The sequence below is a fragment of the Delphinus delphis genome, chromosome 12, assembly GCF_949987515.2.
Source record: "Delphinus delphis chromosome 12, mDelDel1.2, whole genome shotgun sequence".
In the NCBI taxonomy this organism is placed as follows: Eukaryota; Metazoa; Chordata; class Mammalia; order Artiodactyla; family Delphinidae; genus Delphinus; species Delphinus delphis.
In genome coordinates, this window is record NC_082694.2 from 6,840,991 (window position 1) to 6,866,883 (window position 25,893).

Genomic DNA, 25,893 nt, shown 5'->3' on the forward strand with positions numbered 1-25,893 from the left:
GCGAGGGTTCGATCCCGGGTCGGGGAATTAAGATCCCACATGCCGAGCGGCCAAAAAAAAAAAAAAAAGTATGAAGTAGAAATCTATAGTCCAGAGATCCACTTTAAGAATGAGACACTGGTTCACTGCAGCTCTATTTACAATAGCCAGGACATGGAAGCAGCCTAAGTGTCCATCATCGGATAAATGGATAAAGAAGATGTGGCACATATATACAATGGAATATTACTCAGCCATAAAAAGAAACGGAATTGAGTTATTTGTAGTGAGGTGGATGGACCTAGAGTCTGTCATACAGAGTGAAGTAAGTCAGAAAGAGAAAAACAAATACCGTATGCTAACACATATATATATGGAATCTAAAAAAAAAAAAAAGGTTCTGAAGAACCTAGGGGCAGGACAGGAATAAAGACACAGACGTAGAGAATGGACTTGAGGACATGGGGAGGGGGAAGGGTAAGCTGGGACGAAGTGAGAGAGTGGCATGGACATATATACGCTACCAAATGTAAAACAGATAGCTAGTGGGAAGCAGGCGCATAGCACAGGGAGATCAGCTCGGTGCTTTGTGACCACCTAGAGGGGTGGGATAGGGAGGGTGGGAGGGAGACATGAGAGGGAGGAGATATGGGGATATATGTATGTGTATAGCTGATTCACTTTGTTATAAAGCAGAAACTAACACACCATTGTAAAGCAATTATACTTCAATAAAGATGTTAAAGAAGAAAAGAATGAGACACCGTAACACAACACTGTAAATCAACTATACTCCAATAAAACTTTTTTTAAAAAAGATGATGGAGCCTTTGGATTGGGACAGAATGGTGTAGACACATTTCTTTCTGCTTCTCCCTGCTCAGCACAACTGTAAACCCTGGAAATAACGCAAGAAGCAACCAGAGGAAAACTCTGAAAGGTGGTAAGAAGAAAGTGAGCAGGTTGGGAACCCCAGGGCTACACACAGCACAGAGGCGGGGTATCCCGCAACCCCCGACACTAGACCCAGTGTTTCCCACCACCACCACCCCCAGCCGAGCAAGAAAAAGCATCCCAGACAGACTCATTCTTCTAACAATACCAGGCAAGGGGAAGCGCTAGGGAGATTCCCACCAAATACAAACAGCCAGAGGAAACACTCTCCTTCCTCGCTGGGTCTGAGACATCCCTTTTCCACCAGGAGATACTGGGAATGCGAGCCCACCTGTCAGGGGAGGCCCAGCTACAGCAAGCAGCCTGGTCCAGGAAGCCTCTTTGTCCCCCCAGCCCACCCAAGAAGCAGCCAAGGAGTCCAGCTGACGGAATCCCTCCGCTACAGAGGGAAATCCCTGCCCTGCCTGAGAAAAGCTCTCCAGCCCCTCAGGCCACGCCAACAGGGAGCTCTCAGCCCCGGCTAAGACTGACTACAGAGATGCACTGAGGATACACAGATCAGAAGGGAAAGAGAGGCACTGTCTGGAGGGATCCACGTGCAGCCTTTCTCCTGCTCTCGCCCTCCCCCGAGGGCTCCCACAGAGCACAGCCCTCTGTGCAGGAAAAACACAGCAACACGCGTGTGACGTTTCAGCTCAGGGAAGCCCATCGGAGGCTGTACACGCAAAGGCTTTACTAAGGGCTGGTCCCATAGCACCTTCTTCCGAGCATGTGCCAAAACCACCAAGAACGTTCACTCAGCCTCAACTACACTGTGTGCAGAAACAGTCCAGGCGCAGTGAACCCCTCTTACTTGTTCCTTGTTGACCGGAAACACTCCAGGAGCCCAGTTCTCAGACGCCAGCCGAGGGCAAGTCTGGCAAGCAGGCCTCTCTGAGGATAGCCGTCTCAGGCCTGCCGTGTTCTGTCTTCTCTGCACAAGTACGTGACCTTGTGAATAAGCTAAGAAAACACCAAATTGTGCTTTTTTTTTTCTGTGGTACACAGGCCTCTCACTGCTGTGGCCTCTCCCTTTGCGGAGCACAGGCTCCGGACGCGCAGGCTCAGCAGCCATGGCTCACGGGCCCAGCCGCTCTGCGGCACGTGGGATCCTCCCGGACCGGGGCACGAACCCGTGTCCCCTGCATCGGCAGGCAGACTTTCAGCCACTGCGCCACCAGGGAAGCCCTGTGCTCTTTATTTTTATTGAAGTATAGTTGATTTACAATGTTGTGTTAATTTCTGCTGTACAGCGGAGTGATTCAGTTATACATACATATATATATGTTCTTTTTTAATATATATTCTTTTCCATTGTGGTTTATCACAGGATATTGAAGAGTCCCCTGTGCTATACAGTAGGACCTTGTTGTTTATCCATCCTATGTATACTCGTTTGCATCTGCTAAGCCCAAACTCCCAGTCCATCGCTCCCCCACCCCACCCACCTTGGCAACCACAAGTCTGTTCTCTATGTCTGTGAGTCTGTTTCTGTTTCATAGATAAGTTCATTTGTGTTATATTTTAGATTCCACATATAAGTAATATCATATGATATTTGTCTTTCTCTCTCTGACTTACTTCACTTAGTATGATAATCTCTAGTTCCGTCCATGTTGCTGCAAATGGCATTATTTTGTTCTTTTTTATGGCTGAGTAATATTCCATTGTATATGTGTACCACATCTTCTTTATCCATTCATCTGTTGGTGGACATTTAGGTTGTTTCCCTGTCTTGGCTATTGTGAACAGTGCTGCTATAAACATAGGGATGCATGTATCTTTTTGAATTAGAATTTTGTCTGGATATATGCCCAAGAGTGGGATTGCTGGATCAGATGGCAACTCTATTTTTAGCTTTTTGAGGAACCTCCATACTATTTTCCATAGGGGCTGCACTAACTTACATTCCCACCAACAGTGTGGGAGGGGCCCCTTTTCTCCACACCCTCTCCAGCATTTGTTATTTCTAGACTTTTTGATGATGGTCGTTCTGACCGGTGTAAGGGGATGCCTCACTGCAGTTTTGATTTGCATTACTCTGATGGTTAGCAACATGAAGCATCTTTTCACGTGCCCGTTGGCCGTGTGCATGTCTTCCTTGGAGAAATGTCTATTTAGTTCTTCACCCGTTTTTCGATTGGGTTGTTGGCTTTGTTGTTGTTAGGTTGTACGGGTTGTTTGTGTATTTTGGAGATTAAGCCCTTGTTGGTCGCATCATTTGCAAATATTTTCTCCCATTCCATAGGTCATCTTGTTCATTGTTTACGGTTTCCTTTGCTGCAAATTGCACTCTTTAAAAGGGTGAATTGCATGATGTCTGAATTATCTCTCGATGAAGCTGTTCTTTAAAAAAAATCCCAGCAAGGTTTTTTTGTAGACATAGATGGCTTGTTCTAAAAGTTACATGGAAAGGCAAGGCCCTAAAATAGTTCAGACAACCTTGACAAAAAAGAGTCAAGTGGGAGAAGACACTACCTGATATTAAGGCTCACTCTGCAGCTATGGTAATCAAGACAGTGTGGTTTGGTGGAGGCACAGACACAGAACAGGGACAGAGTAGAGAATCAGAAATAGACCCGCTCAAATATGCTCACATGATTTTTCACAAAGGTGCAAGAGTAATTCAGTGGAATAGGACTAGCTTTTCAACAAACGGTGCAGGAACAACTAGACGTCCATGTGCAAAAAGTGAACTTCACAACTGATATAAAAATTAACTCAGGATGGATCATACACTTACATTTAAAACATAAAAATATTGGGCTTCCCTGGTGGCGCAATGGTTGAGAGTCTGCCTGCCGATGCAGGGGACGCAGGTTCGTGCCCCGGTCCGGGAAGATCCCACGTGCCGCGGAGCGGCTGGGCCCGTGAGCCATGGCCGCTGAGCCTGCGCGTCCGGAGCCTGTGCTCCGCAACGGGAGAGGCCACAGCAGTGAGAGGCCCACGTACCGTGAAAAAGAAACAAACCTGTACACAGATGTTCATAGCAGCTTTCTTCGTAATAAGCAAAAACTGGAATCAGCCCTGATGTCCTTCACTGGGGGACTTTAAACAAAGGATGGTACGGCCACACCGTGAAATACTGTGCAGCAGCGAAGGGAGCAAACTGGTGATACAACCGCTCGGATGAATCCCCAGGGAATTACACGGAGTGAAAAAACTGTCTCAAAAGGTTCCATACTGTATGGTTCCATTTATAAAACATTTTGAAATGACAAAATTTTCTTTTATTGAAGTATAGTTGATTTACAGTGTTGTGTTAGTTTCAGGTGTGAGCAAAGTGACTCAGTTACACATGTATGTATATATGTGTCATATCCCTTCCCATTGTGGTTTATCACAGGATACTGGATACAGTCCCCTGTGCTCTACAGTAGGACCTTGTTGTTTATCCATCCTATATGTACTAGTTTGCATCTGCTAAGCCCAAACTCCCAATCCAGGCCTCCCTTGCCCCCTTCCCCCTGGGCAACCACAAGTCTGTTCTCTACGTCTGTGAGTCTGTTTCCGTTTCTTAGATAGGTTCATTTGTGTCATAAGTGATATATGGTATTTGTGAAATGACCACGTTTTTGAAATGAAGGACAGTTTCCTGGTTGCCAGGAGTTAGGGACCTGGGGGTGAGGGAGCAAGAGATGGGTGTGGTTACAGAGGGGCAGCCCCAGGGACCCTCGTGATGACACGGATGTTCTGTGTCTCGTCTGTGGTATTGAATGCACGAATCTCCATAGGTGATAACATTGTGTCGAACATACGCAAAAAGGAGTTGAAGTGAAACTGGGGAAATTCGAGTAAGATCGGTGAATCTGTATCAGTGTCAAAAGCCGGACTGTGACCTTGTACTGTAGATGGGCAAAATGTTGCCGTCGGGGGAGATGGGGCAGAGGGTAAAAGGGAGCTCTCTCAATCATCTCTCACCACTGCTACCTCGATTACAAATATGCATCAAGCCTGACCCTGCAGTCCAGGAAGACACGGGACCGCGGGTCCCCTGAAGTAGCTGGTCTTCCCCTGCCCCTGTCTTCTGCTCGCACCCAGTCCCCCTTCCCGCAGAGTCGGGCTCATTCCTGTGTCCCAGAGTGCCCTCCTCACTCTGGCCTGGGTAGGGGTGGGACAGGCAGCACAGCTGTTCACGTGGCACCCTAACCAGGGCCCGCCCTGCTGCACACCTGGGAGCAGGCAGCCCCACGGGCAGGTAGCTGTGTCTGCCCAGGGCATACGCTCAGGGCCGGCTTCTGAGAGCACGAGCTCGCCAGTGTTTAGATCCCAGATGAACATTTCCCTTGTTCCCCAGAGTGATGGCCCCAGTGAGGCAGGCATTTCTCCACGGGTGCAGCCACTGAAGTCTGATTTACTTTCCTGATAATGTTTGCCTAAGGGAGGAGTAGGCATCTGAATTTTTCAAGGGCATCTTGTCTGCTCTTTTTTTTTTTTTTCTCGACCGCGTGTTAAGGAAAGAAATGGAGCCACTGATGAGGGCATCAGCATAGAGATTTGGCCAGGAGCCAGGGATGGTGGCTTTAAGGGACTCTGGGGTCTGCTTTCTCATCACCGCCACCACCAGATGCTGCAAAAAAGCATGTAATCTAATTAAAATGAGCTTAATCTTGAGGTAAGCCCCTGTGTCCCCCACGTTGCCCCTCCGAGCCCCATCAGTGGAGAAATTCTGATGCTCAGCTCTCTGCTACCCTCCGCCCCTCCCCCTCCCCCTCCCCCATGCCAGCGGAAGCAGCAGGAGGACACGATCCCCAGCCAGGGACCCCCTTTGTTGGACACCTGACAGGTGGCCCAGGAGCAAGCAGACCGGGAGTCCTGGTGTCAACAGCATTTGTTTTCCCTGCGGAGGGCGAGGGGGCAGGTTGTGGTGGATTCCACTGAAAACTGCTGAGGCAGCACCTGCCCTGAACCCAGGAGAGACCAAGGCTTGATCTTCAAAACCAATGAGAAGCTTGAGGCTGTTTTTTTTGGGTGTGAGGAAAATGACTATAAATATGCAGTGTGGGGCTTCCCTGGTGGCGCAGCGGTTAAGAATCCGCCTGCCAATGCAGGGGACACGGGTTCGAGCCCTGGTCCGGGAAGATCCCACATGCTGCGGAGCAACTAAGCCCGTGCGCCACAACTACTGAGCCTGCGCTCTAGAGCCCGCGAGCCACAACTACTGAGCCCGCGAGCCACAGCTACTGAAGTCCGTGCGCCTAGAGCCCGTGCTCCACAACGAGAGAAGCCACCACAATGAGAAGCCCACGCACCGCAACGAAGAGTAGCCCCCGCTCGACGCAACTAGAGAAGGCCCGCGCACAGCAATGAAGACCCAGCACAGCCAAAAATAAATCAATTAAAAAATATATATATGCAGTGTGTGCCAGATGAAAAGGACCCCTTCCCAAAATCCAGGACGCTTCCCACCCTGCTCCAGGGTAACATAATTTTACAGGAAACAGGCCTCCCCAGATCCCAGTCTTATGTAGCAGGCATCCAGGCTGAGTCCTGGACCTGAGTCTAAGTGCTGACTTAGAACCTACTGGAGAATTGAGGCCAAAGTATATCATCAGGGGAGGGGGAGGGGAATGGAGAGAGAGTGTGTGTGTGTGTGTGTGTGTGTGTTGTCACATCTCGAGAAGCAGCTCTGCTTAACTCAGGTTTATCCTCTATCTCTTAGGCCAAATCCCTGGCTCATATGTTACAAGGAAAACTTTGACAGATGACTCCCCATTCTATCTCACGTGACTTCTGACATCCGTGGGACAGAGGCTCACGTTCCTCTCAGGATATATGGAAACTGACCGTTGCCCTCATTCCTTCCCCAGCACACCACACACACACACACACACACACACACACACACGCGCGCGCGCGCACACACACACTCCCTCTCTCTCTCTCCCTCTCTCTCTCTCTCGCTCTCTGTCTCTCTCTCCCTCTCTCTCTCTCCCTCTCTCCCTCTCTCTCTCTGTCTCTCTCTCTCTCTCTCTCTCTCGCTCTCTCTCTCTCTCCCTCTCTCTCCCTCTCTCTCTCTCTCTCTCCCTCTCTCTCTCTCTCTGTCTCTCTGTCTCTCTCTCTCCCTCTCTCTCTCTCTCTCCCTCTCTCTCCCTCTCTCTCTCTCTCTGTCTCTCTCTCTCTCTCTCTCTCTCCCTCTCTCTCTCTCACTCTCTGTCTCTCTCTCCCTCTCTCTCTCTCTCTCTCCCTCTCTCTCTCTCCCTCTCTCTCTCTCTCTCTCGCTCTCTCTCTCGGCTTTTCCAGCGTGGCATGTTAAAGCCTGTAGAAAGCTGCTAACTTGGGCTTTCCCCAGTCTGCGCCTTTGTTCTTCTGCCAGCTCATGAGCCCAGGGGGCTGCCCGGCGGCCCTGCGCCCGCAGAACCCAGGGCTGTGGGTCCACAGCTGGCTAATTGTGCTGACAAAGCAGAAAGGCTCAGGGTTCGTCTTTCAGACTCACCACCCCAGGAGGGTGAGTTGACAGGGAGCCGTCAGCCGGGCGATTGTGGGCACCGAGGACCCAAGGACGCCAGAACGTCAGCAGTTACCTCGGAGCTTTTCTTTCTGTCCGTGCAGCCCTGGTACCTGCAGGAGCTGAACCCTCCTGGGGCCAGGGCTCTATCGAGCCCCGTGCGGCCTCCCTCTCAGGTATAATCAGGGGTCCAAGTTGCAACCCGCATTTGGGCCTTGTCTGCCCTATGCTTTGCTAGGCTGGTTAGAACTTGTTAAGGTTAAAAAAAAGTAGGCGTTACCTGATCGTTGTCTAGCAGCTCAGAAAACATAGGTGTAGAGGATCCTGCCCTAGACTGCACCTTTGCTCAGGGAAGGTTTTTAAAAAAAAGAAAAAATTACTTATTTATTTATTTTTGGTTGTGTTGGGTCTTCGTTTCTGTGCGAGGGCTTTCTCTAGTTGCGGCGAGCGGGGGCCACTCTTCATCGCGGTGCACGGGCCTCTCACTGATCGCAGCCTCTCTTGTTGCGGAGCACAGGCTCCAGACGTGCAGGCTCAGTAGTTGTGGCTTATGGGCCTAGTTGCTCCACGGCACATGGGATCTTCCTGGACCAAGGTTCGAACCTGTGTCCCCTAGCATTGGCAGGCAGATTCTTAACCACTGCACCACCAGGGAATCCCTCAGGGAAGGTTTTAAAAGCCGGTAATGCTCTGAAGCTCCCAAACTAGCTCACGTGTTCAGAGCGTCCCTCACGTGCTCATCTCCAGCTGAGACGCCGAGACAAGGCAACGAATGTGCTGTCTGCTGAGGAAGCCTGGCATCCAGTTGCTGAGTTTTGTCTCCGGAAGGTGAATGTGAAGAAGTTAGACTTTCAGCACTTTTAGAGGTGTCCCGCCAGGTCATCATTTTGCCATTATTGCTCATAAAATCTAATGGGAATAGAGTTAAGCAGCGTAAAAGCAACAGCCCCCAACGCAGAAAATGACAAATCCACGGCGCTCCCCTGACCCGGTTTAAGAAGAAGGTTGTTCTTCCTAAATGGGAAAAGAATGAAAAAGAATAGATACATGTATACGTATAACTGAATCACTTTGCTGTACACCTGAAACTAACGCAACATTGTTAATCAACTGTAGTCCAATATAAAGTAAAATAAAATTTAAAGAAAGAAGGTTGTTCTTTTCCACTTTGTTTCAAAACTCTTGTGTCTTCCTTTGCCCTCCTTGTGTATGTTATTTGTTATCATACACACGTGTGTCTTACAAGACGGAATAGTGGAAGAGGTCATAGAGGTGAAGACGTGAAGTTAGAGCTGGGTTTCTGGCTCTGAATTGTTTCTCGTTTCCCATACGTAAGATGGGAATAATAATGAATTATTACCCACCACCTAACGGGTTGTTGTGAGGACTAAGGTGACATATGTAAGGCGCTTAGCAATGGGTAAATGCTCAGCGTATTTCAGTAATTAGCATCATTAGTATAATCAAAATTATATTAAATAAAGCTTTTGCGATCATAACACCCATCCTGATATGAATACAATTACTGACTGTTTAACTTTAGATATAAAAATACCAAGTTGAGGGTATCTTCTCCTAATCAAAACCAAAATAACTAATTCGTGTGCTCTGAGTAAAAATTGAAATTAGCCCCCTCATTGATCAGAAGATGAAGCACCTTCCCTCCGACATCTGACGCTGAACAAGTATGGGAGGTGAATGCAGTTTTATTACATTTTTATCCTCTTACCTTTGTAATCGCTTCACGTTGTTTCACTGCTGTTAGAATGATTTGCAAGGGCAAATGACGATGCCCAAATGATGTAAATGAAGGTCTGGATTAATGATAACTGATGTCAAAACCTGAGAATGTGGATGCAAATTGCAGTTAGAACTAAAAGAAAGTTAAATGCCAGAAGACATATTAAGACAAAGGATTAATCTCCATAATTTATAAGCAGCTCATGCCGCTCAATAACAAAAAAACAAACAACCCAATCCAAAAATGGGCAGAAGACCTAAACAGACATTTCTCCAAAGAAGATATACAGATTGTCAACAAACACATGAAAGAATGTTCAACATCATTAGTCATTAGAGAAATGCAAATCAAAACTACAATGAGATATCATCTCACACCAGTCAGAATGGCCATCATCAAAAAATCTAGAAACAATAAATGCTGCAGAGGGTGTGGAGAAAAGGGAACCCTCCTGCACGGTTGGTGGGAATGTAAATTGATACAGCCACCATGGAGAACAGTATGGAGGTTCCTTAAAAAACTACAAAAAGCTAACACGACATTTGAAAGATTTTCTAGGGAAAACAAAGGATGAGTCGTGTGGCATACAATCAGGTCTCAGCCCTCTTTATGTCGGACCCTTCTTAGCCAAATTGATGGTAAAAACTAATTAAAGCAAAATGTGGTTTTTATGTGTCTACGCCTTTAAAGCATCTCAAGAAAAAAAAAAGGTAGGGGGGAATTCCCTGGTGGTCCAGTGGTTAGGAACTGGGCAATTCACTGCCAGGGCCCGGGTTCGATCCCTGGATGGGGAACTAAGATCCCACAAGCTATGCGGCCAAAAAAAATAATTTAAAAAATTTTAAAACTAAAGCATCTCAGGCCTCAGAGGATGATGGAAGAAGACCTCCTTTTGAGCTGGAAGCTCCAGCTGACCTTCCCAGCAAGGTCAGCTCTGGGTGTTTGCTGTGGTTTTCTTAGAGCCCTGTTTTCACAATGACTGTGCTTTGGATCACAACCTAATAAATGGCCCGAAGGACTGAATCGGAACCACACACGGGAAATGACACAGGGACAGTGACCGCCCACCCCCCCGCCAGAACACGAGGCCATCCTGGCTGGACGCTGAGAGCTAAAACTATTCCCTCCAGTCCTGCTTCAGCCCCTCACCCTGAGCGCCCCTGCTCTAGGGTGGAAGACCCCTCGGTGGGGCACCTGGCTGCCACGGTCGCCCCTTCTAGCCTAGCCCAGCCTGACCTGCAAGATCAGAGCACAGTCAGCGCTGCAGTGTTCACTCGGCCAGATGCTCTGGGCGCCGACGCCCGTGACCTGGACCTCCACGGACCTTCTCTGGTAGTAGGGCTGGTCTCCGGCAGCTGTTGTCTGCTCAGCTGCTGTGTAGCCTGGCTCTGATGTTGCCACCCTCTGTCTCCTGCAGATTTAATGCCTTGCATGGGACCTCTGAAACTAGGTGGTTTTTAAAATAGATAATTAAGATCTTACTGAACCTACATGTTGACCCATGTGATGAGCCATTTATTGAATGAGGACCTTCCAAAGGTGGGAAGAGACAGCCTCTCCGTTCCTTTGCACAAGAGAGCTATCGTCGTCTGGCTACGTGGAGATGAGGACTTTGTAACAGGTGACCGAATCTCTCCGTGAGGTTGACAAATTTCTGTTTCCCATTATTGTCATCTCAGTGCATAAAATCCCCCAATTAAGTGCTACAAAACTTGCATATCTCCCCAGTGAGGATAGCAGCATTGCGTCCCCTTGTCGGCCTCACACAGGCTTCTGCATGGCGAGGAGTCCCCTTGTAACACTACCCTCCTTTCAATGGCTGTTGAGTTCAACTCATACTCTACATTGAACCGATGGCAGAAACTTGGGAGTTTCACTTACAAATCCAAACTTACTGAGTATCGCTCTCAGTGGCTTAGCCTCCAAAGCTGCCTGAGTCAGGGCTGGGGGAGGGGTGAGCCATAAGGTGGAGGGTTTCCCTCGTCCTTCCTTTAAGTCAGAAACCAGACCTTCTGGCTTCCAGATTCCTGAGTATCCAAAGGAATGTCCCAGGAAGATGGCTGTTACCATCCAAAGACTTCAGTAAGCGCTCTCCAAGTGCAGGGTTGTGATAAGTACCAACCAAAGCGCACTGACCAGTCACAAGGGAAGCGCCCCTGAGCTGATCAAGCTGCCAGTTTATAGGCCCCTAAACTGTTGAACTTAAAAGAGAAGAGGACGGGCCCTCTGACGTGGACTCCCCTGACAGCCTGTACTTCAGCTGTCATAACAATGACTTGGCAATTATTCGTGCTAACGGCTTTCCTCCTCCACGGGCTGTAACCTCTCAGAGGGCAGACCTTGTCCGTCAGGACCACAGCTGTATCCCCCAGGGCCTAGCGTGATGCCCGCATATAGTAGGTGCGCAGTAAATAATGGACGCACGAATGAGAAATGGATGGACGGAGCGGAACACATTCACGGTCTTGCATTCATTTTCCAAAGAAGACGTATTAGGGGCAGCAGGAGAACAGCCGTGGATCGTAGAGAAACTGCTCTCCCTCCAGTTCGGCCGAGGGAAGCCTCACAAGTGATTCTTAAGCATCTCTTAAAGGCTGGTGATCCTGTGTTCCTACTTGGATTCCTTTGCTATTAGCCCTTTATCCAATGAGCCTTGGTTTCTGACATCCCTTGTCTTCCTTCACTCTAGGTTTTAGGCTTTCAGGCGGTGATTGCCGCTTGTTGTTTTCGTTGCTGGAATGTCTCAGAATCTTTGTGGCCGTGGGCTGTTCATAGATTTTACCTGGAGAAACTCCGTCGTCGTCCACACCTACCCAAGATGTCATTGAGACATGACAGATGGAACTCCCGAGACATTTCAGATTCTCCGTCAATCCATCATCCTGGATCTCCTCCAGGTTGAACAGATTCCACGTCCTGAAACCCTCTTGCCAATGAGCAGTCCACAGTACGCTTCCTGTTGTGATAACAACTCTTACCGAACAGTGAAGAGGGTGGCTTTCTAGTGGGCATGTAGGCAGACCCTGAATCTCTCTGCCCTGTCTTGAAATAGAATATCATGCAGAAACATTGATCACGTGGGTATCAAGTGTTCTGTCCAGATTTCCATGGAGAGTGGACTGACCCAAACCTTCAGAAGAGAGCTCCCAGGGCTGTAGAGAGGCTGGGAGGGGATGTAGGATCTTCCTGTGCGAGATGAAAGCCATTTTCCTCCACTCCCCTCTGACCCCCACCCCGCCCCAGGCCACCCCTGCCTTGAAGACCATGGCCTTGCTTCCAGAAGCAGAGCATTCGCCGGCTACCTTCCTCTTTGCATATTTACGTAGAATTCACACAGTCAGGCGTGAGGACATGTGCGGGAGTGGAAGGCGCAGCCACAGCTCTGGGCAGGGCGTGGAGAAGCCACCACCTCCGGCATCTGGAGGATGCACATTTCCTGTGCAAAGTGGGGGGCCCTGGGCTCCCAGTTTCTCGATGCCCACAATTAAAGGGGAAATGCCCCACACCACATGGATAGAACTGAATCTGTTCTCTGCGACATATAAATAAACGTCTCCAGTACGATATGTGAACCCAAGAGACATGGTGACATGGAACTTACATCTTATTATTCATTCTCAGTTTCCTTGTTCTGGGAAGCTGCCCTGCTTCATCTATCAACTCAGAGGATGTTATCGTTTCTGAGCACGTCATTTTCAAAGCCCCAAATCAGAAAATAGAAGACTTCATTTCCATGATAATTTTTCTTTTCTCACTGGAGCAAGTCCTACCCATGATGACATCATAGTCTTGTTTCTGAAGGGAATAAACCTATAAAAATAAATACGTGGTTGTCCCAGTTACAGAAACGGATTAAAAAAAAAAACTAAGCGGGTGATAATCAGCAGTTGTGGAAAGAAACTTGGAGGAGGGTTTCGAAATCAAAGTTACCCCCCAACAAATACCTCACTGCAAAAGAAACTTTATGTGGGCTTCCCTGGTGGCGCAGTGGTTGGGAGTCCGCCTGCTGATGCAGGGGACGCGGGTTCGTGCCCCGGTCCGGGAAGATCCCACATGCCGCGGAGCGGCTGGGCCCGTGAGCCATGGCCGCTGAGCCTGCGTGTCCGGAGCCTGTGCTCCGCAACGGGAGAGGCCACAGCAGTGAGAGGCCCGCGTACCACACAAAAAAAAAAAAGGAAAGAAAAGAAACTATGCTTATGCTCAGAAATGGGTGTCTGACTGAAATTATTTCTTTGTTATCTATTATGTCACAGTGGAGACGTCGTTGCCTTTGAAAAATCTACTAATTATAACAGCATTCTCCAAGAAGAAGGAGCAGTGAGTGTTGAATGAAATAGATTTGTATGATAGACCCTGGAATATTCAGAAATTGCTGAATTAGATGCAACTGTTTTCCTGTGTGTCACATTCTTATTATGGGCAGCCCTCAACCAGTCACCCCTCCAGCCAGGACTGTTGCGTGTCCACTGTGTACACACGACGTGAAGGGACAGAGGAGGTCCCCGTCCTCAGGAACAAACTACCTAGCTACTCATCAGCTGTTTAACAGTGTTTCTTCTGCTATAATTAGAAAAGAAGCATAGGTTATTAGCAACAGATCTGTGTGAAAGTGTCTCCAGTTACATTTATAACTCTTTGAATTAGGACACCAGAACTATGAATAGCTAATCTGTGACATCACGAGGTGAACTTTTCTTTGGTTGCCCAGGATGACAGGATAGCACTTTGATATGACAAGTGGCATTGAGTAGACACCCTTTGAAAAGCCTGTTTTGTGACCAACCCTCTTGAGAGCTGAATGGGGTGTGAAAGAAAAGTAAAAACAAAGAAAAGTAAAAACAAAGAAAAAACAAAGTAAAAACAAAGAAAAAACAAAGTAAAAACAAAGAAACAAAATATTCCCCAAACTTGAATAGAATACAGTTTCGTAGCTGGGGAGCTAAGACAGACATAAAACTATGGGTGTGCTGTGAGGGGCCCGTGCCTGCTACAGGGGGATTGGGAACTCCACAGGGAGGGAGGGAGGGAGGAAGGATGTGGGCCAGGAGTAATTAGGGAAGGCTTCATGGAAGAGGTGGCCTGTGTTTGTTTCCTGTTGCGGCTGTAACATACTAGCACAAATTTCATGACTTAACACAAGCTTATTATCTAAAATTTCTAGAAGTTATGAGTCTGACTAGTTCTCACCAGGCTAAGGGCAAGGGGTTGACAGGGCTACTACATTCCTTCTGGGGGACCTGGAGGGGAGAATCTATTCCCGGCCTTTTCCAGCTTCTAGAGGCTGCCCACATTCCTTGGCTTGTGGCCACTTCCTCAGCCAGCAAAGCCAGGCTGAGTCCTTCTCATGACACCATCTCTCTGGCTCTCTGCCGCTGGGAAAGGCTCTCTGCTTTTAAGGACCCTCGTGATTACATTGGGGCCACCTGGAGGATCCAGGATCATCTCCCCATCTCAGGGTCCTTAACCGCAATCACATCTGCAAAGCCCCTTCGCCACATAAGGTTCCAGGGACTAGGATGTGGGCGTTTTCGAGGGGCTGTTATTCCACCTATCTTGCTGCCCTTGAGCTGGTCCTGGACAGAGTTGCTGAGGTCCTCTTTCTAGGAGGTGTTGATCTTGAGGGCATATGTAGCTTGCATTCATGCTGGGGGGTGTGCGGGCAGTGAGAACCGGAAGTGAGGATGTCGGGGAGAAGTAGACTCAACACGAGGTCCAGGTGGTGGACAGCTTGTCAGTGCCAGGCTGGGGAATTTGGGTGTCGCCCAGGAGACGGTGGGAAAACCACTGAGGCATCTTCAGAAGCAGAATGACAGGATACATTTGCTTTGGGGGTGATAATTCTGGGAGCAGCGTCTTCAAGAGTGCAGGAAGGACAAAAGGCATCAAGAGAATCAATAGAGTAACTCAGGGGTGGCAGGTGGTGCCTAAAGGGACAGGTGATGACAGGAAGGTCCTCCAGCGTTTCTCCAGGGGCCGACACTTAGTACCTGCTCACTAAAGGTGGGCAGAATAAATGAATGATGATAACCCCAGTGGCTTTTCTTGGGTCTCCTGAAGATCCCAAGCTGTATTCAATACACCTAAAAAAATCTGAATAGAATTTCTCACTTTTTTCTTTGTCATTTTGCTGAATTATTCCTCCAGAACAGGAATCCCCCCCTGATTCTTTCCTGAATGCCTTGTCCCGCAGAGATTCAGACTTTAGTAGTTCTGCACCAGACACTCGCTCCCTTTAGATTTCTGATTGTTTATATTAGGAAGAAAAGATTTCAATTTATGGTTTTTTTTTTTTTTTTCTGAAAGATCAGTTCTTTTCACAGGAAGAGCCCAAAAGGAATTGACTTCAGGAATGCATTGAATTTATTATTTTTGGTCGTAGCTTCCCTTTCCATTCTGACAGTACTGTGTTTTCAGATGACTTCTTCTGCACAGGTGAAACTGTGAAGTATCGGAAATTAGAATTTTGAATTCTAATTAGAAGTCGCCGTGTTTAATGTAGGGGTTTCTGCAGAGTTGGACGACACAGCCTGCCCGGAGCTGCAGTCTCAGCTTGCGATGCATAAGGCTCACCTGGGGAGCTGGTTAAGGCGAGAGATTTCTGGCTTCATGTGATTCATAGCGATATGAACCTCAAGCACCCCAGGAATCCTGATGTAGTTGGTTTCAGGGCCACCCTTGAGAAACACGGGCTTGGATACTGGCAGAATCAGTGTCAGGAGAGCATTGATGAGCCCGGGAGGTCATGTGTGCTGCGGAGAAAGTGGACGCGGTTAGGATCGTGCAATGTGAGGGGAGAGAGTAGCCCAGGGTTGGAAAGGAGGATCCCTCAATTCTTCTCCAGTAGAAGCACTGGTGGCCAGGCCAGTGAAGTCCATGCAACAGCCCCATTCTTCCTGATGACCAGCCTGAGCATCGTCCCCCCAACGCACATCCTGGAAGTGTACCCATCAGAGGACTCTGAATGTTGCCAATGTTAATGGTAGGAATGAGGGTGGAACAGCCCCCAGTGGAAACCACACAGCACCCCATGGAATGATGCCTCTTGATCTATCACCTTTCTGTGCTACTGCTTTATTTATTTAGACATCTACACCCCTACTTGCTTCCAAGAATATTAACAACGGGAGTTTAACTTGGCATCTTCACAGCATGTAGTGCGTATTGTGCATTTTTCTGGGGAGAAGGTCATTTTCATCACATGCTCAAAGGGGTTCAGGACCACAAAAGAGTTGAGAAGTAACAGATTTTAAGTCCTTCAGGAGACTGTTGAGTGTGACCCTAAACGCCCCCGGACTTCAATGTGATATTGGCTGATAACAGGGAAGCATCAGCTCAGGAGAAAGCTGGCGGTGGCTGTTCTCTGTGGGTGCAGCGCGCAGCTGGGGGCACTCCTAGCCCTAAGGATAGGGGCTGGCGGTTCAGAAGGCCGCTCTGGCCTCCAGTGGCTTGTAGACGAGAGCCTACTGCAAACCCACATAAACGATCTACTAAGCAAGATATAAGCGAGTAGCTCGGTAAGGCTCTGAGCGCGTAAGAACGGAGAGAGCAAAGGAGGAACTGCTGACCTTGGAACTGCGCTGCCACACAGCGGGCCATTAGGTTGGAGGAAATGAAACGGAGCCAGCCCCCCCCCCCCCCCGCCCCCACCAGCTGCAGTCCAGCAGGCTTAGCTGCTTAACTTCCAAACCCCAGGGATGCTGTCACCTACTCTATTAAAGTGGAAGCTATTCAAAAGGCGTCTGGGAAAATCCTGAAGAAATCGTTTCAAATACAGTTGATGTCCTTCATTCAAACCAGGAGCACATGCCTCCCCTTGCTCTGGGGGAGGAGGGGGTGGGGAGGGGAGGCGGGGAGAACAGCAGGGATGACAAAAGGCAGGAATATTGAATTCGCTTTCCTCATGTTGCCTTTTTCCATCCTTGATGGAAAGGTTTTACGTTCTGTAATCTGTTCTTCTAAAGGAAAGTCTGTGCCCCTCATTTTCCTTGTCCGTTAGGCCCTGAGATTTTCTATATGACTCACCATTTGTATAATCCAGGCACGGTGACCCAGACAGGATACGGTTGTAGTTCAAGGAGGGACAATGAGATAGACAAGAGTTGTAGAATGTACTTATGGCATCAAATTATCCATAGGTAATATTTTTATTGTACGTCACTATTCAGTGTTTGTAATACACGGCAGTAAGAGTGCATTATATTAAATCCTAATTCCTCCCTGATGACTGTAGTGCGTAGACTTACAGAGGAAGGTTATTTTTTGCAGTGAAATAAAAGGGAAAATTGCTGGGATCAACAGTGTGTCCAGAGGTGTGGATAAAAGATTACTCCACAGCAGCAGTGTAATTATCACCTGGCTTAAAGAAAGAATCCACGTGTAAGTGGTTTTTAGGGTGACAATCATTCGCCGAATAAGACAGACCCAGTTGGGTCGCCTTTGTCGGAATTCGGGAGAAGTGCATTCTGGGAGCAGGAACTGGCAGAGAAGCTTCTCCTACAGAAGAGTAGGCCTGCACGCATCGGGGAGATTAACGTTCACGCCTTGGCTACCTGGGGGCAGTAACTGGCTTCTTAGTTTGCCTGTGACCATAGTCGTACCAGATGGAGTAATGTTTGCCTTCTCCCAGACCAGGGAGAACCAGCATTCCCTCCTGGGCTTGATGGTGGTCAGGAAACTCAGGGCTTCTCTTCACGTCCTATAGAAAGGCTCCACGTGGGACCACGTTGTCATCTTTTAGAATGAGGGCCTCCCCGTGACAGAGCAGGAACACATATGTGCATTTCCTGGAACCTGGGCTGGGGGATGTGGAGGGAGAAATTGGGGTTAGGGGAGACAGTGGTCAAAGGCCGGTGGCCTTTAGAGTGGGTGGTGCAGATCCTGGAAATGTACGAGTCATGGCATCAACAATGGAACTCCATCAATTTCAGGCCAATAAGTGATGCATGACTTCACATAGCTAAAAAACCCGCGGCCCCAGGCAAGAGCCCGGCTGCTGTCATAGCCAAATAGCAACCCATGCAGCATCTCAGGGCCTCAGAAAGGTCTTTGAGGAGCAGTTCATTCTGGAAGTGGGCTGCAAACTGAAATGATTCTCCATATCCTCCCTAGATGGCCTTTCTCGCTGACGAATACTGCAACTATTGTCAAGACATTTTACAGAACGTGAGGAACCAAGAACTGGAGAGAGAAGAGTAGGTTTGAGCTGCAAAATACCAGCATTTATGACTTGTTCTTAACCTTTCTACTGGAAAAGACCCCTGGAGGGATGTCTGGTGGGAATTCATTGCCTGAAGTGCTTAGAATGCAGCTGTTTTATAGTCAGTGAGCTCTTGAAGGTGTATTTTTATTCAGTTTAATCATCTGGAAAGGTTGCAAGGTGCTCATACGGATCACTTTACACTTTAAATAAAAATTCAGCTATTTTTAGATCCTAATTCCAGCTGATTTGGAGCACAGTATTGGTAACGCGACTTACCCTGGAATCCTCAGGGATGCTTCAGAGCCGTCATGGGTCCACGCTGACTGAACGAGAAGGGTGCTCTGACACGGGTATCGTGATGGTTGGATTTTATTCTAGAATTGGCTGTGGAAGACACGAGCAAATCTCTTAACCATTGTGAATTCTGGCTTTTACTATATAAAATGAAAATCCAGGGAAGCAAGTGCACTCTTAAATGAAAAGTTTTCTGAGGCCTCCGTGTTCGAAGCACTTCAGCTTTGGGAGATAATATTCACTCAGCGTGAACGCATTTTGTACTTTGTGTAAAGCAGCGGAGGGAGGGAGGGACCACGCTGTCTTCAGAGTGGCCCCTGGCCTGTTAATGCTGTGTTATCAACATCCATGCACGTTGGACAGCTAATCCGTTCCTTCTTGGAACTTCCCTGGTGGTCCAGTGGTTAAGACTCCACCCTTCCAATGGAGTCCCAGGGGCGTGGGTTTGATCCCTGGTCTGGGAACTAAGATCCCACATGCTGTATGGTGTGGCCAAAAATTTTTTTAAAAAAAGAAATCTATTCCTTCTTGCCTTCATTGCTTCATCAAGTACTAACTGAATTCTTACCCTGTGACCAGCACCGTTTCTGGAACTAGGAAGGTGTTCCCCAGGAGGCTGGAGAAGCTTATAGTCTGGTACTGAAAGGAACGATGTACGCCAATGAATATGATACCGTATGGAAAGTTCTAGAACACAGTGTGATGGACTGTTCTGGGTGCCCAAGGGAAGAGGAACAGAGACAGCTGGAGCAGGCTCCCCGGGGGAGGCCACGTTGCTGGCAACTCTCTTAGAAAAGCAGATGTTCAACAGATTCGAAATGGGGTAGAAAAGGGATTCCAGGCGGAATCAGTGGTGCAGACGAAGGCAGCAGGATGGTCACCGGCATCACAGGACAAGAAGGTCGCTGTGGCCGGATTTATCTCGAAAGGAGAGAAGCCAGAGGGGAGGTGGGAATCGGCCGGTGCCAGGAAGGGCCTCTGGAAGACCCTGACTTACTGAGGAGACGGGCTGGCAGTGACATCCAAGGGCCATATTGGAGCAGAGGGTGCGGGGGAGGTTTTGTCGCAGTCAAGGTGAGAAGGAAGGAGGGTTGGATCGGGAGATCCAATGACAGTGACGTCAGAGAGAAAGCGGGACCAATCAGAAATATTTCTGAAGCAGACGCACCGGGATTAGACGGTTTGGGACATGGGTGCTGGGGGAGTGAGCGGAGGTGCTGCTGTCTCATCCAGACCCGCGAGCCCCAAAAGCCTCCAGCCTGGGAGTCGAAGGATTAACACATCCTGCTCATCCCACTCTTGTCTTTTTCGTTAAGTATCTATGAGTCTGTTGGGAGACGTCTTCTCTAGAAGAGAGTTGAAAATCAGGTGAGTCCAGGGTCGGGCCTCACTCCCTTGACAGCCTGCACAGAAGGAACAGCCTCTTGCCTGGGGTCACTGGAGGGCCCTGGGGTCAGTCTTGTGATGTCTCAGAATATCTGAGCTGCAGGAATCCCCAAAGGCAAGAGTCCTCATGAGCTGACAACTCAGGTTGGCCACCTGGTCCAAAGATGGAATCTGAAAAGTCAGCATGGGGGAGAACAAAACAGAAGCTGTCCACAGAAGTCCTTAAAGAAGGCTCCTTGGTGCAATGGAATCCCACCAGATCCGTTTGGTCTACACCGTCCTTAGGTGAATCCTGACATGATGTCAAGGAGGAAGTCTTTTTTTTTTTTAGTATTTATTTATTTATTTCGGCTGCACTGGGTCTTAGTTGTGGCGTGCGAGCTCTTAGTTACGGCATGCATGCAGGATCTAGTTCCCTGACCAGGGATCAAACCCGGGCCCCGTGCGTTGGGAAGGTGGAGTCTTACCCACTGGACCACCAGGGAAGTCCCGAGGTATCTTTTTTTTTTTTTTTTTTGTGGTACGCGGGCCTCTCACTGTTGTGGCCTCTCCCATTGCGGAGCACAGGCTCCGGACACGCAGGCCCAGCGGCCATGGCGCACAGGCCCAGCCGCTCCACGGCATGTGGGATCTTCCCGGACCGGGGCACGAGCCCGTGTCCCCTGCATCGGCAGGTGGACTCCCAACCACTGCGCCAGCAGGGAAGCCCCCGAGGTATCTTTGATTCCATACGGTTACACTTCTTCCTGAGCTGAAAAATAATTGAGGGGGTCAATCAGTCAATGAAAATTTCTTCTAAACTCTGGTTTTTACCCCCGGGCCCTGATCCTCATGCTGTTGTAATCAGTAGGAGCCCCCTTGTGGTCAGAAACAGCCTTCCTTCCCGAAGACGCCTCAGGAAAAGGTGGTCCACGTTCTCCCGCCCAGCTGGCAGGTGGTCTCTGATGGGTGTAAAATCACTTCTGAGATACAGCTTGGAAAAGCCAACAGGCAGAGCTTTACGTGGGTTGGAATGAAATTCATTCTGTTACCATTTGGGGCTGATGAAGAGTCAGGGGCAGGTGGGCTGGATAGGCCTCACCAGGCGCAAAACGAGCGTTCAGAGATACGTTCTGTGCTTCACATCGGGTGGAGGACTCGCTCACGTCCTTCTGGAAATCTCTGCAGCAGGACACCGTCACGCTCGTGTCATTGCCTGACGTGTGCCAGCTCCTTAGATGCTACGACGGGCAGCCGTACAAAGTAGGAGGAAACTCCTTCGAGGTGCCAGTTTGCATCCTTCCCAGAAATTGGTACCAGGTGCTGGGGTTAGACCCGCAGCCCTCACTCTCGGCGGTGTCCGTGGACCTCAGACCTTCTGAGGAGGCAGTCGTGGGGCCCATGGACCATGAGCCTTGGATCTTTCCCTAAGACTCAGCTTTTCTTTCTGAATTCACTGAGAATCTGAGTTAGCTCGTGTAGAGAAAAAGCCAGTGCACATGGTGACCTGTGGCTCCGGTGACCCGTGAACCCTGAACTGAGTCAGAGCTCTTCCTCTGCTATTTCAGCCCAAAGAGAGCTTTTTAAAAGGAGTAATTGGAGTAGCTGCTTTGCATTATATATAACTGCCAGGCCTTGCGGGTTTGTTTTTTAAGCTCTGGAGTGATTATTGTAGTTTGGGGGTCAATTATATATAATTTCTACAGTGAAAATGTGCTCCCCTTAAGCTAGTCATGAACTTTTATTTTATTATTTTCTTAGAAAAAAAAAAATCCAGGGCTTCTAAATTTTTACCACAAAGGTTGAAAACTGGAGGCTGGGTCCAGCCCTTAAATATTTTGGTTTGAACTCCCCTCCTGCCCCCCACCCCTTACTGGCCAGCATTTGAGGTGTTTAAATTTTTGAATCAGTTATCAATGCTTGGAAATCTTGGGAAGAATTCCGATTCCAGCTTCTCCAGCCTGATATCCTGCCCGATGGGCAGTGGCCAGGGCTGCGAGGTAGCGGAGCCCTCGGCAGGTGGAGACCTGGCCTCTCTCTCTCTGTCTGTGGCTCACGTGAACTGCGGCCACTCGTAACCAGAGGCCGTCCACACCGGCCGGCAGTCACATGTCTTGACACTTCTTTGAGGCTGCGTCATGTCTTAGTTGCGGCCTGCGGGCTTAATTGCCCCCGCGGCGTGTGGGATCTTAGCTCCCGGACCAGGGTTCCCAGGCTTCGAACCCGCGTCCCCCGCATTAGAAGGCGGCTTCTTTACCACTGGAACACCAGGGAGGTCCCTGTCTTGACACTTCTGTTGTAGGGAATTGAGGACGTTCTCCTTCATGACTTTTTGGAAGATGCTTCTATTCAGCATCTGAAATCTGTCCAGTTGTTTAGTAAGAAGTTTAAACTGCGGTTGCTCACTGCTTCGGAAGGTCCTCCAGCCCCTCTTACAGACCTCCAAGCTCAGAGGCAGGTTTCGAGGGACAACATAAATGCTGTGAGAGGAGATGAACTTTCCACGTGGGGCAGGCCTCCTCCCCTCTTGTGTTAACTCTGTCCTCAGGCACTAAACTGCAGTCCACCAGGCCTGGCCGCTTCGGCTGTCCCGGCTTTTCCTGTGGTGCCCACAAGGGATGCTTGTGCTGATACATCAACACCCTCTTACCATTTCCCCCTCGTGAGTCGCAGCGGGGCCAAGGGAACAGGGAGGTGGGAAAGGGCAAGGGGCAGGCGGGCCGTGCCTCCCCTCCCTTGAGCCAGCTCCCGGCGGCAGCTGCAGTCCTCAGCTCTCTGCCCACCCAAGCAGGGCCGGCAAGGGTTCCGACCCCAGCATCCTCCCGCCTCTCCGTGCTCTGGGTGGGCTCCCGCGAGGCTCAGAGATTATCTCGCCCTCCTTAGAAATTCCGCCCACGTGGTCCCAGTCACCCTGGTGACTTTCCCCTCCATCCGGCTGCCAGGGCGCGGTGTCTGAACACTTCTGCTGTTGCCTGCGACGGCTTCCTCTTGGGAGCCCGAGCTGCTCTGCTGGCTGTCCCCGGCCTCCCTGCATCTGACCCCTTGGTATCCCTCCAGCTCCGTGGCCCTTGCGAACGCCGTCACACACCCACTGTGTGGGTCGCATGTTTTACGGTCCTGGAAATTCCCGGTTTTCTCCCTCCTGCCTTTGTGAGGTTCTCCATCACTGCCTCTAGCTCTCCCCGCCCACCAAGCCGTCACCACTTCCTTCCCTTCCCCTCTGCAGGTCTGCCACGCTTGCACCCTGTGCGCTGTCTCCCCCGAGGGTCCGCAGAACAGGCCACGTCTAATATTCACCCACGCCTGGCATCCCCAGCACGCCGGGCTGTGTTGATCCCTTTCTGACCCACTTGGAAAAGTTCACGTTGCCAGGCTGGGCCCTTGGGCCCGTGTGATTGCCGGCCAGGAAGGCAGCAGGAAGCGTCCTGCAGAGAGAAAGTGAGGTCTGGAACTTGCTGCGAAAGGAGGGGCGTGAAAGGGGTCCAGTTTTCCGGTGGCCCCTTCACCGCCTGCGCTAATCCCAGCCCTCTGGCTCTCCAAACCCCTCTAGGATCTTCAGTAGCTTCCTAGTTGATGGGCCTGCCTGCAGCCTTGCCCCGCCTCGGTCACACGCCCTTCCCCTCCCAGCAAGTGCTCTGTAACAGCGATTCCATCAGTTAACAACTGTCCACGGCCCCCATTGCCTGGATGGTCCTCTCTCCTTCACTGCTTGGCCTCTGGCCCGACCCTGTCCCCCTGCCCCCCATGACCCACTGGCGTTCCCCAGCACCGCAGACTGGTCGTCCCCAAGAGGCCCTTATTCCTACTGCTGTCTGTGCCTAGTCGCCCCCACCCCACCATTGCTCCCCGCCAACTCCTACCTACGCGTTAAGGCCCAGGCAGAATGTCCCCTTCCAGATGAAGCCGTCCCTGATACCTTCTTCCGCTAGAACTGCTCACTTCCTTCCTGTGTCTCACGTTGCCGGGAGCACTTACTCTGCTGTTTGTGCTCCTGGTAACCTACCCTTCGTGGGGAGCCCCTGGTGGAGGTCATTCCCCTTCATCCACCCGTGCAGCCCGCACCCAGCAGACGCTGCACGAGTGTCCCCGGTAAGTGAATATGTGAATAAATGAATAAATGAGTACATCCAGGAGAGTACCTCCTCTCTCATGTTTTCTCATTTCTGATCGTTTCCCGAGGAGAGCATGGAGAGATGAGAAGCTGGGGGAAGTCAGCGTTCCTGGGCAAAATCCTCAACTTCACGGAGCACACGGCAGACGCTGGAGGACATCACTTTCCTGGCATTGCGCCCCTGCCGGGATCTTGGAGCCACTTGGGAGGGGCAAGCGGGCAGGGGGGTGGGGAGGCTGGGGGCCTGGCTGGGTGGGGCAGGTGGACGGCTCTGCCCTCCTGGGCGGGTGGGTGCGCCCCCCCCCCACCGTGTGCGCTGCCTGCAGGCGCCTCCTCGTCCCTGCCTTCCTGCGTGCAAACCTGAAGTTACAGCATCAGTAATGGGCGTGTTCATTGTTCTTCACAGAAGTTACTGTGTTTGTCAAAAGACTAAGAAGAAAGACATACCTTTCCAACATGGCAAAGGTAGGTTTCAGGCAACCAGACAGGAGGGAACAAAGCAGCTTTCCCAAAGCGAAAAGTGCAGGCTGCCACTGTCCCTCAGAGCGGGCAGCAGGCCCCGTGCAGGGAGGCCGGCCCACCCACCTGGGGGGCAGAGGACAGCTTGCTGGGCCCCAGGTGCTCAGCTGGAAGCCACCCCTCCTCCCCTCCGGCTTCCAGGCTCTGCCCGTGGAGGAGAGGACGCAGGGCCAGCAGGTCACGGTTCTAAAGTTCCAGAGGGAGGCCCCCCAGGGGTGGCGTCCCGGGCAAGCCAACGTCAGAGGTGGAAGGGCATTGTAGCAGAGCCTAGGACAGACGGACAGGCAGGCAGACCCTGCACCCTGTGCATATGGCCCTGCGGACTCTGTGTGTCGGGGCACCAGGTCCTCGGCTCTGACCTTCTCACTCCTGGGTGTTAGCGGAGGGGAGAGAGGGGCTGAAGGAGAGGTTCTACGATCTGTTCTGAAATCCCACGGCGGCAGATGGGGACGGAGCCTGGGACCGGCCCTCTGCCCCAAATCAGCCCTGGCCAGGGGGCGCCCAGCCGGGACCACCCTTTGACCACCTCCATCCGCCACCAGTAGGGTTGTTTCTCCTTCTGAGCTAGAGGCCCATCCGGTTCTGGGCACTTTCACCTTCCCCACTGGGGCGATGGCAACAACCTTGCAACACGACCTCCATCCCTACCCACTGGAGCGGCCGGCTCAGAGTCCAGAGCCTGGCCTGCTGGGAGCCATACCTTTACACTCACTGTTCCAGGAGAGTTTACTGAATACCCAAGGGCCCCTTTCCTCTCCGTAAAACAGACATGGCTGTAGTGCCTGCTCTTGGGGCTGGTGTGAGGATGACTCACCGCTCGTCCTGCAGACCCCGAACACGTAAGGGAGAGGTTTGTCCCATTGGACAGCGGAGGCCCAATTCACTGCCCCAGGCTCCCCAGAGGAAGGACAGGAGAGCTTCTGAGTCCCCCCAGCCATCCTGTAGAGGCTGCCCGCCCTGTTCTCCAGAACCGCACTTGCCTGGCAGAGCCCAATTACCCACCGTTTCCCTCTCTAGAGAATTTAGGCCCCTTGCTCGGGGTGCAGAGAATAGGGAACTGGGAGGAGGAGCTGCAGGCCCCTGAGACGTCTGCCCGTGAGCAGAAGCGTCCTAAATGCCGACTTTCAGAAAGGCGGTTCTAGAATGTGTGCAGTTTGAACATTTTGATTGTGATTTAGGATTCAGGGTTTTGTTTTCGGTGTGTTTTTTTTGCGGTACGCGGGCCTGTCACTGTCGTGGCCTCTCCAGTTGCGGAGCACAGGCTCCGGACGCGCAGGCTCAGCGGCCATGGCTCACGGGCCCAG

The 25,893-nt window shown here is 50.4% G+C and overlaps 1 protein-coding gene across 1 annotated transcript in view; it reads left to right on the plus strand.

The window, feature by feature from the left end:
- RFX8 (regulatory factor X8) overlaps positions 1-25,893 on the plus strand; it is a 54,259-nt gene that overhangs the window by 19,908 nt on the left and 8,458 nt on the right. Inside the window, 7 exon segments of the mRNA XM_069541276.1 lie at positions 17,493-17,588; positions 17,590-17,604; positions 18,210-18,263; positions 21,109-21,222; positions 22,262-22,387; positions 22,389-22,413; positions 24,477-24,535. Coding sequence (XP_069397377.1) covers positions 17,493-17,588; positions 17,590-17,604; positions 18,210-18,263; positions 21,109-21,222; positions 22,262-22,387; positions 22,389-22,413; positions 24,477-24,535 — 489 coding nt within the window.